Source organism: Acinonyx jubatus, chromosome A3, assembly GCF_027475565.1.
Source record: "Acinonyx jubatus isolate Ajub_Pintada_27869175 chromosome A3, VMU_Ajub_asm_v1.0, whole genome shotgun sequence".
In the NCBI taxonomy this organism is placed as follows: Eukaryota; Metazoa; Chordata; class Mammalia; order Carnivora; family Felidae; genus Acinonyx; species Acinonyx jubatus.
In genome coordinates this window covers 15,835,399-15,849,859 of record NC_069388.1, presented here as the reverse complement: position 1 = coordinate 15,849,859, position 14,461 = coordinate 15,835,399, and the positions used below count along the sequence as shown (strand labels likewise).

The 14,461-nt window shown below is 46.9% G+C and overlaps 1 protein-coding gene across 1 annotated transcript; it reads left to right on the top strand.

Annotated features, from left to right (window-relative positions):
• The first annotated feature begins 680 nt into the window (after positions 1–680).
• Positions 681–10,446, top strand: R3HDML (R3H domain containing like). The gene is made up of 5 exons (XM_027070160.2): positions 681–987; positions 3,923–4,041; positions 4,165–4,297; positions 5,870–5,985; positions 10,314–10,446. Exons 1-5 carry the CDS (start codon positions 730–732, stop codon positions 10,444–10,446), a joined length of 759 nt encoding a protein of 252 aa, XP_026925961.1. The 5' UTR covers positions 681–729.
• The last annotated feature ends 4,015 nt before the right edge of the window (positions 10,447–14,461 follow it).

Sequence of the window (14,461 nt, the reverse complement as noted above, 5' to 3'; positions counted from 1 at the left end):
CTCGTCTTCTCTGTTCTTCTTTCCCCTGTCAGAATTTCTCCCTCTGCTTCTGTCTCTCCCATGCTCTTTCTCTTTTTCCCCCGTCACTGTCTCCCATTCTCTCCTTATCTTTCCACCTTCCAATTTCCTTCACCCCTGTTGTCTGTCTTTTTTTCAGACGGCTCTTGGGTCTCTTCTCGTTTTTCTTCCTCTCTGCTTCTCTTTTTCTCTGCCTCATCCTCCTCCATCTCCTCTGCCACCCGATTCTTCCTGTGTCTCACTCTCAACCCCCAAAACACAGCAATTCAGGGATGACAGGGCCTGGCAGTATGCCCCGGGGAAGGTTGGCCCTGCCCTCTGAGGGCATCGATGGAGCCCACTGGGAGCAGGATTGGTGAAGAGGGTGTCCGGGCTGGAGAGGACAGGTGTCTGTCTCCTGGGCTCGTGGGATGGGACCCTGGCTGTGATGCCAGCTCCATCTGTGTCACATGGCCTGATCAGGATTAGCTGCTGTCCGGGCATGTCCCTCCATCGCCCAATCCACTGAGTCCACTGGGGTGGGAAGGACAGGGTGTGGGGGCATCAGGACTAGAGCTGAGTCAGGAGATCTTTGCCAAGTTCCCAGGGGTTAGTTAGCACCCTCGGGGTGGCAGTGCTGGAGAACGCTCAGGGTTTGGTGCCCTCGTGCCCACCCCCTCCAGGCAGCCGGCGCTGACTGCACGAGGTGACGTGTGACCCTTCCAGCCAGCTATGCCCCTGCTGCCCAGCACCGTGGGCCTGGCAGGCCTGCTCTTCTGGGCAGGCCAGGCAGTGAACGCCTTGATGCCCAATGCCACCCTGGCACTGGCCCGGACCGAGGGCACAGCCGTGTGGCGCCTGAGTGGCCTGGGGGTGCCCCGGTACCGGCGGAAGCGCCACATCTCTGCCCGGGACATGAGTGCCTTATTGGATTATCACAACCACATCCGGGCCAGTGTGCACCCACCTGCGGCCAACATGGAGTATATGGTGAGTTCCCGTGCCTTCCCCTGTGCCCTTTCCAGCAAATGTCAGTCAACTCATCGTGTTCTGGAAGGGCTGGACCACTTGCCAGCCTGGCCCCACTAGCCAGTATCTTGGTGTCTGGGTCCTGTGCAAAGGGCAGGAATTACTCTCCCCATTTGATAGATGAGGACACTAAGGCCATGCGCACAGGTTGTCTTGGGAAGTGGGGTCAGCAGACTGCTGTTTATGGGGCATCCACTGTGTGCCTGCACCTCACCTACACATAACCCTGAGGGTTCTCCTCTGCCTTCGACGTGGAGATTGCAGTCTCCTTTATCCAAATAAAGAAACCAAGAGGCAGAGATTTGCCAAAGGTCATCTGGTTGGGATTCTAACCCAGGTCAGCCTACTGCGAAAGGTTGTGGTCTTAACCAACACAATACCTTGCCCAAGGATTTTGGCTCCCTGCTGGGGTCTGCAGGGTGTGGGTGGCTGGAGAGGTCCATGCTATTGTCTCTTTGCAGTAGGGGTCTGATGGACACTCACAGACTGTACTCAGCAGGCCTGTGGGGGGAGAGTTTGGAGCAGCGGGGACGGGTACCTGGGGTCTCAAGCTGAAGAAAACTGGCAGCTGAGCGGCTGAAGAAGCTGAGAGATATTCCCTTAAGGAGGCAGGACCAGTGGCTGTCACCCCAGCCCCACAGAAGCCAGACTCTCAGAGTGGAGGAGGGGACTTTCTCTTTATCACAGTCCCTCCCCCAGGACCTTTGTCTCAAACCAGCCTGGAGAGATAGGCTTCTAGCCCACCCACAGATTTCTTTACAGAAAGAGATGGCCAGTCTCCCTGCTCCAAGACAAACATGTGCTTCTCAACAGCCTGCAAATCCCTATGCTTTTGCAATGTGTCCATTCACTTAGGTAGTAACCGCTGCTCAGAGGTAGGCAGTACGCTAAGCCTCATGGAGATGCTGAGAACAGGATGGAAAAGGTGTCTTCCCTCATGGGGATGATAGAAAACAAACATCCACAACATAACAAATGGGTAATACAATGTCAAGTAGGCATAAGGTGTTGGGGAAGGGCGGGGATAGGAACCAGAACGGCAAGCAGCTAGAGGTGGGGGAGTCATTTATTTGTTCATTGACTGACTCATGCATTTATTAGCACAGGGGCTGGCACACGGAAGGTCCTCCATTTTTCAAACAATGACACATTTATTGTGCACCAGAGTGTGTGTAAGGCACTCATCCCAACGAGTGTTTAATTGTTGCATGCGTGGTGGAACAGAGAGTGAAACAGCTCACCATGGACCCCAGCAGGGTCAATGAATGTGGGTTTGATGTTAGCATGCTCTTTCCCTCACTTTACTCCTTTGGTGCACGAAGGAAACATTCCTCTGCATTCCCTAAGAGTGCCAGTTGGACAACCCTGGAAACATGTTTGGACCCCTCTCTTGCTATCCCTGTGGCTTCTTCACTAGCTGCCTTCTGCCCGCAGGACAGGCATCTGACTAAGCATCCTTTGCCCAAGGAATCCTTTCTCTCCCACAGCCTCCCCAAAAGTTCCCGTCGCCTGTTTCACATGCTCACACCCACCAGGATCGTAATGATTGTTTAATGTCTCATTTCCTTGCTAGACTGTCAGTGCTGGGTGCCTAGAAATATTGTTCAGTATTTGCTGAGTGAACAAATATGATGAATGAATCAATAGTATCTCAGAGAATCCTAGGAAGTCAGATTGGAAGGAAACTGGTATTTTTCTAAAAAAGGGGTCCTTTTTCAAGTTATAAAACTTGTGGCAGTCACACATTGGAAAATTATGAAGCTGTTGGGAGGGAGGAGGGGGTTATTCTTTATGTGTTGATGTGGAATAGCCACTAAGATAACCTGTTTGGTTGAGCAAAAGCAGCCAGGAACCTGATAGAAGGTCTGGTTAGCTGCCATTTGTCAACAAAATGTATAACTTTTATATTAAATACAATTATATATTTATATACACTTATATAATTATATATACTTATATAATTATATGTATTATATATAATCATATATTTTACATATACTTATATAATTATATGTATGCATGTATATTCATGTATATATACTTGTACAGGTATAGAGTGTTTCTGGAGGAGGATGCCTCTATGGGGCAGGACAGGTGGGGAAGGAAGTCGAGGATTAAGATGAGAAACTTTCGGGGCGCCTGGGTGGCTCAGTCCGTTAAGCGTCCGACTTCAGCTCAGGTCACGATCTCGCGGTCCGTGAGTTCGAGCCCCACGTCGGGCTCTGTGCTGACAGCTCAGAGCCTGGAGCCTGTTTCCGATTCTGGGTCTCCCTCTCTCTCTGCCCCTCCCCCGTTCATGCTCTGTCTCTCTCTGTCTCAAAAATAAATAAACGTTAAAAAAAATTAAAAAAAAAAGATGAGAAACTTTCTACTTTTCCTCCTTTAGGCATCTCACATATTAAATTTGTGCATGTTTTCACTATTCAGGAAAAAAAAAACCTTTTGAACTCAAAATGCTTAATGTTAAAATAAACACATTTTTAAAAATACAATAAATAAAATAATAAACCGGTTCCCTCCCCATCACCCTGGGCTCAGTCACTTCCAGGGGCTGCTAGGAGCTCCCGCACAAACACCACAGAGCCCGCTCAGAGCAGAGCCCCCAGCCTGAAGTCCAGAGGCGGGAGTGGGGGTGCGTACCAGACGAGGAGTGGGAGGTCAGGGTGGATCTTGGCTCTGGTGTGGACTTGCTGTTGACCTTGACGTCATAGGCCTTCTCTGACTCTTAGTTTTCTGATTTGTCCAGTGGATTTGGTGCAGGGTTCCAAGCAGATGGAGGAGAAACAGGACCAGGACAATGCCCATCTCCGGACACCGCTGGGATAGCGGTTCCCCCTCCTCCCCGCCCACGCCGGTGCCCCGGCCCCAGGGAAGTTCATGGCCTTTCTTTCCCCAGGTCTGGGACGAGCGGCTGGCCAGGTCTGCCGAGGCCTGGGCCACCCAGTGCATCTGGGCCCACGGGCCCTCACAGCTGATGAGACATGTGGGCCAGAACCTGTCCATCCATTCTGGCCGGTGAGTGACCTTTTTCCCTTCGTCCTCTCGGTCACTCAATGAGGCCACGGAGCACGGTGGTGGCGGCAGGGTAGCTCCTCCATTCCCCAGCCAGTGTGCCTTCCATCTGCTCTGCCTCCCCAGGTACCGCTCGGTGGTGGACCTCGTCAAGTCTTGGTCTGAGGAGAAGCGGCATTACTTGTTTCCGGCCCCCAGGGACTGTCGCCCACATTGCCCCTGGCGCTGCAGCGGCCCTGTCTGCTCCCACTATACCCAGGTACCCCTTTGTTGGGAGGAAGGGCCGAGGGAGAACAAATCCTGGGAGCCTAGAAGAAGAATGTGGTGGGACAGAAATTAGAAATAGACCAGAGGGGGTGCCTGGGTGGCTCAGGTGGTTAAGCGTCTGACTTCAGCTCAGGTCATGATCTCTGGGTTCGTGAGTTCGAGCCCCCATGTTGGGCTCTGTGCTGACAGCTTGGAGCCTGGAGCCTGCTTCAGATTCTGCCTCCCTCTCTCTCTGCTCCTTGCCTGCTTGTATTCTCTCTCTCTCAAAAATAAATAAATAAACATGAAAAAAATAAATAAATAGAACAGAGGCTCTATGGACTTCCTCTCACACAATAAGCATATTCCTGGAAGGTTGTGTGTATGTTGAACTGAGCTAATTGCATCTTGTGTTGAGTGTCTTGTGTGGGCCTGACCAGATTGTTTGACCCCCAAAATGGACATGTGTGGTCTGACGAGTTCAAGAATGCTTTTGATAAATTCAATAGGTCCAAACACTTTCTAGTATATTCTAAGAATCCCACTATCTTAAAAAAGTGGTAAAATAAAATGACAAAATTGTAGTATATTTTGAGTGCTAGTATTGAATATGTTACCACTTGTTACACATAAAAATATAATGCCATGTAATGTAGGAAATGGGACCGAAAATTCCCATCACAGGACCAATATTTTCTTTTTCTTCTTTTTTCTTTTCTTTTCTTTTTGAGAGAGAGAGAAAGAGAGGGAGAGAGAGAGTATGCATGAGTGGGGGAGAAGGGCAGAGGGAGAGAGAGAAAGAATCTTAAGCCGGCTCCACACTCAGTGTGGAGGCTGACTCGGGGCTTGATCCCACAACCCTGGGGTCATGCCCTGAGCTGGCATCATGAGTCAGACGTTCAACTGACTGAGCTACCCAGGTGTCCCAGGACCAATATTTTCTTTCAGTCTGTCTATCTCTCTGTGACTCATTTGGAATTAATGTCAAAACTCTACCTTGGAGACCCTCTAGGAAATATGAGGCCTAGACAATGTCCTTCCTGATATCCCAGAGGACATTATTGCCTTCACTTTACCAAAGAAACTGAGGTGTGGAGTGGTGAAATGACTTGGTTAAAGCCACACACTAGTGATGCTGAGATTCTGATCCAAGGCTGTTTAGCTCTAAAGTTTGTGTTTTAACTCTAACACAATAATGATTTTCAAGCGGTAGTCACTAGGAAACAAAGAAAGAAAGAAAATTAATAGAACAGTATAGAAAATATTAGCATATGTCACACATGAAAATATTAAATATGGGTTCACAAACTTGTGTTCCAGCTGTGTGTGTGTGTGTGTGTGTGTGTGTATTTTGTGCACTAACAATTCGAAATTCATTCCTTACTGTTGGTTGTAGTAAAAAAACAAAAACCTTGAGAAACATTATAGCACAATGTGTCTCCAGGAACAGGAGGCAGATGGCTTCCCCAGAAAGACCTCACGTAATGCCCACACCCTGAACCACAGCCAGGAGCCTCCCTATGCCAAGGGGCCTGGGCCCCCCTGAGTTCTTCTCAAAGCCTCCCCTGTCATTGTCCTTCCTCAGATGGTGTGGGCATCCTCCAATCGGCTGGGCTGTGCCCTCCACACCTGCGGCAGCATCAACGTCTGGGGCAACACCTGGCGTCAGGCAGTGTACCTAGTCTGCAACTACGCCATTAAGTAAGTGCAACCCCCAGGCAGGGGGCCGTGGGGCACAGGGGTGGACCCTGAAGGTGGAATGGGCAGAATTCAAAGAAACCTCAATACCATACAACTTGGTAGTTTTAGAGTCAATTGATAATTCTTTTTCTTTACCCAAATTGCAAAAGTGATTGGGAGACAGAGGACCAAGTCAGGTGGATAGGCAGCCGCGCTGATGAAGTCAATAGCAGAGAAAGTGGTTGAGATGTGCCAGGCAAGCAAGCTTGCAAATAGCTCACTCTCAAATTGGACCTGCACACCGATTGACAGGGGACACCTGACAACCGCAGTCCTCTTCCAGTAAGTGCATTGCTGGCCCCTCCAAGCTCGTCACAGGAACAGAGCAACCGAGAACACACGCTCCCTGCAGCCAGGCAGATCCCAAGGGAAAGAGAAGAAGCACACTCAGTTCCTTCCTCCAGACTCTCCAATCAGCTTGGTGGGAGGGAGGTCACGAGTGGCCTTCGTATGTAAGCCTCTTGGAAACATGGAGAAAGAGGAATGGAAGTTACAGCCGACTTACACTATACAAATTTGCCAACATTGCAGACTCTCATATAAAAACAAGAACAGGGGCACCTGGGTGGCTCGGTTGGTTAAGCATCTGATTTTGGCTCAGGTCCTGATCTCATAGCTTGTGAGTTTGAGCCCTGAGTCAGGCTCTGTGCTGACAGCTCGGAGCCTGAAGCCTGGTTCCGATTCTGTGTCTCCTTCCCTCTCTGCCCTCCCCGGCTCATGCTCTGTCTCTCTCTCTTTCAGAAAACTAAGTAAACATTAACTAACTAAATAAATAAATAAAAACAAGAACAAATTCTAAGTAAACATAATATTTAGAATTTCAAAATCACATGCTGATAATCACCTTTTACTCTCAAGTAGTCCTTAGCCATTTACAAAATATTTTCATCTCGTTATCTCATTGAAGAGATGAAAAAGAAAGAAGGAAGAAAAAATGAGAGTGATACTGGGAAACTTTTTTCCTTTTTTAAAAGAGTAAGAAATTGAGGATCAGGGAGGTTAAGTAACTTACAAAAGTCACAAAGCCAGGAGGTAGCAAAGCCGTTTGAAACACAAGTCTTGATTTCAAGTCCTATGTTCTTTTTTGTTTTTCAGTTTATTTTTGAGAGAGAGAGTTAGAGAACAAGCTGCAGAGAGAGAGGGAGACAGAATCCCAAGCAGGCTCCATGCTCTCCAAGCACAGAGCCCAAAGCAGGGCTCAAACTCACACAACATGATATCACGACCTGAGCCGAAATCAAGTCGGAAGCCCAACCAACTGGGCTACCCAGGTGCTCCTCAAGTCCTATGTTTTGTCTACTACATTATTCTGATATTCTGGAAGTCATTGGTAGCCTGAACACAAATTCTCAAGCCCTTTACCTGTTAATGGTGACATCTATTAACAAAGTATCAGCCCAGCTTTATCAGACACAAAAACACAAAGCAAATTTCGTTACAAATGGCTTAAGGGGCTGTTCCAATTTGCTGATACATCAAACTTTTGCAGCATTAACAGCATAATTGTTAAGATTTTTATTATCTGGAGTCAAGACTGTCAGGGTTCAAATTTGTGATTTAACTTCACTTCTCCATGCCTGTTTCTCCACTTGCAAAATGAGAATAAAATAGTACCTACTCGTTATTACTGAGAGAAGTAAATGATTTGACCCAGGTAACACCCCCGGGCTCATGATAATGTCAGAATATATGTTGATGCTTACTGCTGCGACCACATCTGGGTTTAATGTCCAGCTCTACCATGTGCATATGAAGACTTGGATAAGGCATTTCATCTCTACAGGCCTCACTCTCCTCTTTTAAAAGTGGGCTAATCCTGGGGGCAGTTGGGTAGCTCAGTTGATTGAGAGTCTGACTTCAGCTCAGGTCATGGTCTCACATCTCATGACTTTGAGCCCCGCATTGGGCTCTCCACTCTCGTCGCGGAGTCTGCTTTGAATCCTCTGTCTCCCTGTCTCTCTCTCTCTCTGCCCCTAAATAAAATAGGACTAATCCTACTTACCTCACAGAACATCACAGCACATAGTTGCCCACAGTACATGCTTAGTAAATGGTGGCCACGATTATAACTAGGTTATAAACTCTTCGAAATAGACCTAATTCATTTCTATATCCTTTTACTACAATGATTTCAACCCCCTTTTTTAAAAGCAGAACTTTTTCCCCAGTGGTTAAATTAAATAAAAAAAAAAGAATGACTTTTGTTCCATCACCCCCAGGTGTCCCCACCGCCCCCCGCCCACCACCCCCAAACTTCCAGAAGCACCTTTTGAAAACTATGGACTGACAGCATCTGGCACAAGTCTTGGTGCCCTATAGCTGCTCCTGAAGTGTTTGTTGAATGAATAAGTGAGTGAACTCCATATAAAACCAGAATGCATACTTTTCTAAGCACTTTGGCTGACTTTATTTACAGTCGTTCAACAATCACTTTTGGAGATAAAAGGTATCCTTTCTGCCACAATGAGTATTCATATGAAGTGCGAGAAAATAAGGCAAAGTTAACAGTGGTGAGATGATGAGGCAGTCATGAGCAAGAGCTAGGGAATGATTTTAGGCCCTGAGAAGAGGAGGGAGAAAAGAAAAATCTGTGGGCTGGGATGGGGAAGAGCGGGTATGTAAGTTAGATCTGTTGGAGCAGTCTGGAACACCTGCCCAAAAGCTGCACATGTGCTTCTGTGAGCTGGGGGTCAGCCAACTATGGCTCATGGCCAAAATCTTGCGTGCTGCTAGTTTTTGTAAATAAAGGTTTATTGAAACACAGCCACACCATTTATTTACATATTATCCAGGGCTGGTTTCAATGCAGTAGAGATAGACGGCCCACAAACCCTAACATATTTACTATCTGGCCCTTTACATGAAAAAAATTGCCAACCCTGGGGCATCTGGGTGGGTCAGTTGGTTAAGTGTTTGACTCTTGATTTCAGCTCAGGTCATGATCTCACAGTCATGAGATCAAGCCCCACATGGAGCTCTGCACTGACAATGCGGAGCCTGCTTGGGATTCTCTCTCCCTCTACCGCTTCCCGGCTCATGCATGCCCACATGCGCACATTCTCTCTCTTTCTCAAAATACATAAATAAACATTAAAAAAAAAATTGTCGACCCCTGCACAGGCAATGGGAAGCCACTAAAAGTTTTTGAGCAGGAGAAAGTGATGAAAGTGGTTTGTTTGTTTTTCACAGCTTTATTGAGATACAATTCACATACCATACAACTCACCCATTTGAAGTGTACAATTCAATGGGCTTTGGTATATTGTTACATTATTAATTTTTAAAAAATATGTGTAACGTAAGATTTGCCATTTACCATTTATCATTTTTAAGCATACAGCTCAGTGGCATTAGTTACATTCACAATGCTGTGCAACCATAACCATTATCTGCTTCCCAAACTTTTTCATCATCCCAAAGAGAAATTCTGTAAACACCGAACAATCAACACCCTATCCCACTTCCTCCAAAAGGCCATCATGGTCTCTTGAAAGGACTAACTCAGGAGCAGGTAGGATGGATTTGGGATCCGGCTGTTGAAGAAACGGACAGCAGTGGCCATGATGAGGTTTCAAGGGCATGTGCCCCCATGATTGAATTATACTCGTCATCTGATTATTCTAGCTTCTATTTGCACAGCACTTTTGAAGGTCATAAAGTGTTCACACATTTTTGCAGATACCATTTTATTTATTTATTTATTCATTCATTCATTCATTCATTCATTTTGAGAGAGAAGGAGGGGCGGGGAGGGGCAGAGAGAGAGAGAGAGAGAGAAATCTCATGCAGGCACTGTCAGTGCAGAGCCTGACGCAGGGCTTGATCTCACCATGGCGAGATCCTGACCTGACCCGAAATCAAGAGTCGGACACTCAACCGACTGAGCCACCCGGGTGCCCCTCATTTCTTTATTTTATTCAGAAGAAATGAGGTGGTTTATTCTGTTACCAGCTGGGCAGAATCCCGGACCAGAACTCAGAGCTGCCTGAGTCAGGGATGAGAGGTGGGGTGGAGGAAATAAGAAACCCAACACTTACTGAAGAGTCGCTTATTCGCCAGGCATGGTGCTGGGTGCATGCACACAGGGCTCCCTTATTTGATCTTCGCTGCATCCCAGTGAGAGAGAGGAGTCTTCTCTTGGTTTTATAGATGAAGAGACCAAGGCTTACAGACGTGACTTGCCCAAGGTCGCATAGCCAGTCAGTGGCAGTGCTGGGATTTGGAAACGTGTGTGAACATTGCTCACATAACTCTCTGTCCCCATCTCCTTGGGACCTTTTCTCTTCCAGGGGCAACTGGATCGGCGAGGCACCATACAAGATGGGGCGGCCGTGTTCTGCCTGTCCCCCAAGTTACCAAGGCACCTGCAGTAGCAACATGTGTTTCTCTGGACTCAAATCCAATAAGCTTCTGTGGTTCTAAATTTCCCCCAGGCCCTGGCGGTGCCTCTGGCCTCCTCCAGAGGATCGCTTCCCAAAGACCAGGTCAAAGAATAATTGTTTTTTTAAAGGCCATAATTGGGTTCACTCCTCTGATCTGCATTTTCCCTCCTGACTCCTTCCATTCCCAAAATGTCCAGCATGTGCCTGAAGAAAACAACCTTTTCTTTCTTCCTTCCCTTCTTCCTTCCTTTCTTTTTCTTTCTTTCTTTCTTTCTTTCTTTCTTTCTTTCTTTCTTACAGCTTTCTTCTCTCCAACTTCTGGGAAAGAGGCCCATATCTTTCATTGACTCAGTGCTCAGAGAGCCAGGGCTAGATGGGGCTGCCTGGCTAACTCTCAGGTCCCAAACCCACAGGTCTTTGTCCATCCAGTGAAGAGTATTTCTGAAACGATCTTTAGCCTGAAACCCACTTTCATTCACTCAATAACAGCCAAACTTTGAGGACTTGTGGTTCACTCCCATTGCATGTTACTGGAGCCACCTGTCAAGCTCCCCTTTTACAGATGGATACACTGAGGCTCAGAGGAGGGTGTGACCTACTGATGGATTCACACTTTGTCTGCAAGGGCACCCAGCTGGGAGCTCAGGTCCTGACATGCCCTACAGGCTGTCTGACTCCTTTCTGAGTGCCCAGATGGAGTGCAAAACCAAAGCTCAGCCCATGCCGCCTGAGAGAATTGTCTTCTTCTGAGCCTGTCTTTTTCTCTACCACTCCACATGTTGGTCTGTCTATCTCTCTCTCTCTCTCCCCCACATCCCATAGAGCCTCATTCTCATTCCCATAAACCATTTCCCCTCTCCCCACCCCACTCCACCCAGATATCATAACACACAAAAGTCCTTTTGTTTCCAGAGATAGTAAAATCTCCCCCACAGACCTTGCCCTCCAGCTGGGGACCACTCCCTGCCTGACCAGAGAACACTCCATTCAAAGACCTGATGGAAAAACAGCCCCTTTCCCTAGACTCCTTACATCGTGCTGAATGGAGTGAGTTTTCTTCCCACTGGTCATTCCCACCTAGGCCACGACCTGTGCATGCCAACACCTCTCCACCCTCTGTCCTGGGCCCCCAGTAAAGTCCTTTGAGATCTGATGTGGTGGCTCTTTCTGGTTCCTCCTTCTCTTAGGTCTCAGAAGGTCAAAAAAGGAAGGAAGGGAATTGAGGAGGGGGAGATGGAGTGAGGGCAAAACCAGCTCCAGAGGAAGACCAGGAGAGGGGGCTAACGGCCCCTCAGCCCCTGTTTTGTGCCAAGCATGACAAATAGATCAGCGTGCAACTGCATGTGTATGTATTACTGTTCCATTTTACTGGTGGGAAAAGTGAGGCTTAGGATGAGTGCCCATTTCCAAATGCGGGAAACAGGTGAAGGGAAACAAATACACTGTTGTGAGTTTATTATTCGCAGATTATATCCTTCCTACTTTTTTTTTGGGGGGGGGGGGATGGAGTATTTTCATTTGTAAAACAGTGGTGATGATAAATGTTAGTTTTTTAAAAAAAATACTGGGGCGCCTGGGTGGCTCAGTCAGTTAAGCACTCAACTCTTGGTTTCAGCTCAGGTCATGATCTCACAGTTCATGAGTTCAAGTCCCGCATCAGGCTTTGTGCTGACAGTGTGAAGCCTGCTTGGGATTCTCTCTCTCTCTCTCTCTCTCTCTCTCTCTCTGCCTCTCCCCCATTCATGCTGTGTCTGTCTCTCTCAAAGAAATAAATAAACTTAAAAAAATTATTAACGTCCTTATGTTGGGGGGAAAAGGCTTGCCACCCTATGCCAATTTCCCAAAATGTTCTGGAAATTTAAGTGGCATGAGATCCCCTGAATTAAAAGGTATGCACAAGGTTATATAGCTAGTAGGGAGCAGACGTAGGATTTGAATTCAGCTTCATCTGCTCTCAAAGCCTGTGTTGTTTTGACATTGCCTTCCTGTGTCCCAAGTACCAGAAGAATGGCAAGGACAATCACTGGCATCTATGAACTGTTTAGTCCCCTCTCAATCTTATTGAATTATCACAGCTATCTTAAGTGATAAGCGCTGTTCCCATCTGCCCTTTACAGACATAAAAACTGAGGCTAAAGAAGCTGGATTTGAATATGTTCTATGTGACTCAAAACCCCAATGTCTTAACCCATTTGCTCTCTGCTTCTCAGCTAAGAAGGGAGAAACTCAGAGATTGGACAAAGGTAGGGACAATTAAGCAAAAAGTGACATTGTAGGGGTGGGAATTCCAGGTGACCTCCGGGGCTTCCCTCTCATGAAACTGCCCTTGAGCAGAGCCCACACTGACCAAGAAATGAGCAGGTTGGGCTTGCTGATGCCAGCCAAGCCCTGGACCCTGCAGACCCAGGGTGAGGCTCAGGCTGAGAGGAGTTGCCATAGCATCCTGGTTTGTTACTTTGCTGTTCCCACTGAAGGGCAACAGTGCTTCCCACTTTCTCCTGCAAGAAATCTGCAGGAACATTGAAGCCTCTGTAGGATTTTACTTTTTGAAGATTTTCATACCCCAACCTCATTTGGTTGCTCATTCACCAGCTGAGATTGTTAAGAGCATAGACTCTGGAGCCGGATTGCCGAGGCTCAAATTTAACTTCAGAGCTAAGTGTGCTTGGGTAGATTACTGTGAGCTCTCAGTGCCCGTCTCATCTGTAAATGGGGACACTAATAGTATCTGCCTCATGAGGTCCTTCAAAACATTAAATGAATGAATACATGGACAGCACCTAGAACAGTGTTTGGTATATAGTAAGTACTATAAAAGTGTCAGCTCTGAGCACAGTGGTCACTAATATACAGATCAAGGTGGACAAACTATGGCTCACAAGCCATATCCGGCCCACTGCCTGTTTTTATAAATAAAGTTTTATTAGAACACAACCAAGCTCATTTGTTTTTATATTGTCTATGGCTGATTTCATGCTCCCACAGCAGACAGGAGTAGTTGCAAGAGACCGCATATCTAAAACTCAAAATATTTACTCTGTGGCCCTTTATAGAAAATGTTTATTGACCCCTGAGATCTATAATGTTCCCAGGCTCCTAGAGCTTGTAATTCCAGTGTGACAGGGAGGCATTAAACAGAAGATGAATACAAATACTTTATTGTAATGGAAGTAAGTGCCATCTGGGAGAAGAACAAGGAATTACAGGCTCCCATAAGGACAAGGGGGCAGGAAGCTAGGGGAGAGAGCACAGGGCTTTGTCAGGTTCTAAAAGACGCCCGCTGGGTGAGAGGGAAAGGGAATGAACTGATCCTGGGAAGAGAGGCAGGGGCCAAGTCAGGCACAATCTTGGAGCTTCACTCAAGGACAAGGGGGAGGCACCACAAGATTCTAACAGTGGGAAGACATGTCAGATTTGCATTTGAAAAGATAATTCTGGCTGCATTCAAGGGGAATAGACTTGACAGGGTCAGAATGGATCCTGGGATCTGGGTGAAAGGCTATTTCAATCATCTAGGTGAGAAATGAGGATGACTCCTACCAAGATGATGGCACTGGAGACAGGGAGAAGTGGATGCCTTTGTGAGATGTTTAAGTGGAATGCAGGGGGATTTTGTAGTGGTTGGGTGCGGGTGTGAAGAAAGTGGAGTAGAGAAGGGTGCCATTTTATCAAGACGGGGAATTTAGGGGAAGGAGTTTCAATGGAAGTGAAGACCAGGAGTGCAATGATAGGGGCATATCATATTTGAGATTGTGAAACATACCAGTGGAGATATCTAGGAGATAGATGAGGCCAGTTGGATATATGAATCTGGCCTCCAGAGGAGAAATTTAGGTTGAAGATACATAATTGGGAGTCATGAGTATACAGTTGGCCTTGAGGCCATGGTAATGGATATGATTATGGGAGGAGAGATAACAGAATGAAAAACAAGAAGTAAATCTAGAATTAAGCTCCAAGTAACTTTAGTATTTAAAGACAGGTCGAGAAGCATGAAATGTCAAGAGACAGTCAAGAAGGAAGGAATCCAGAAAACTATAGTAGTGTGGATGCAA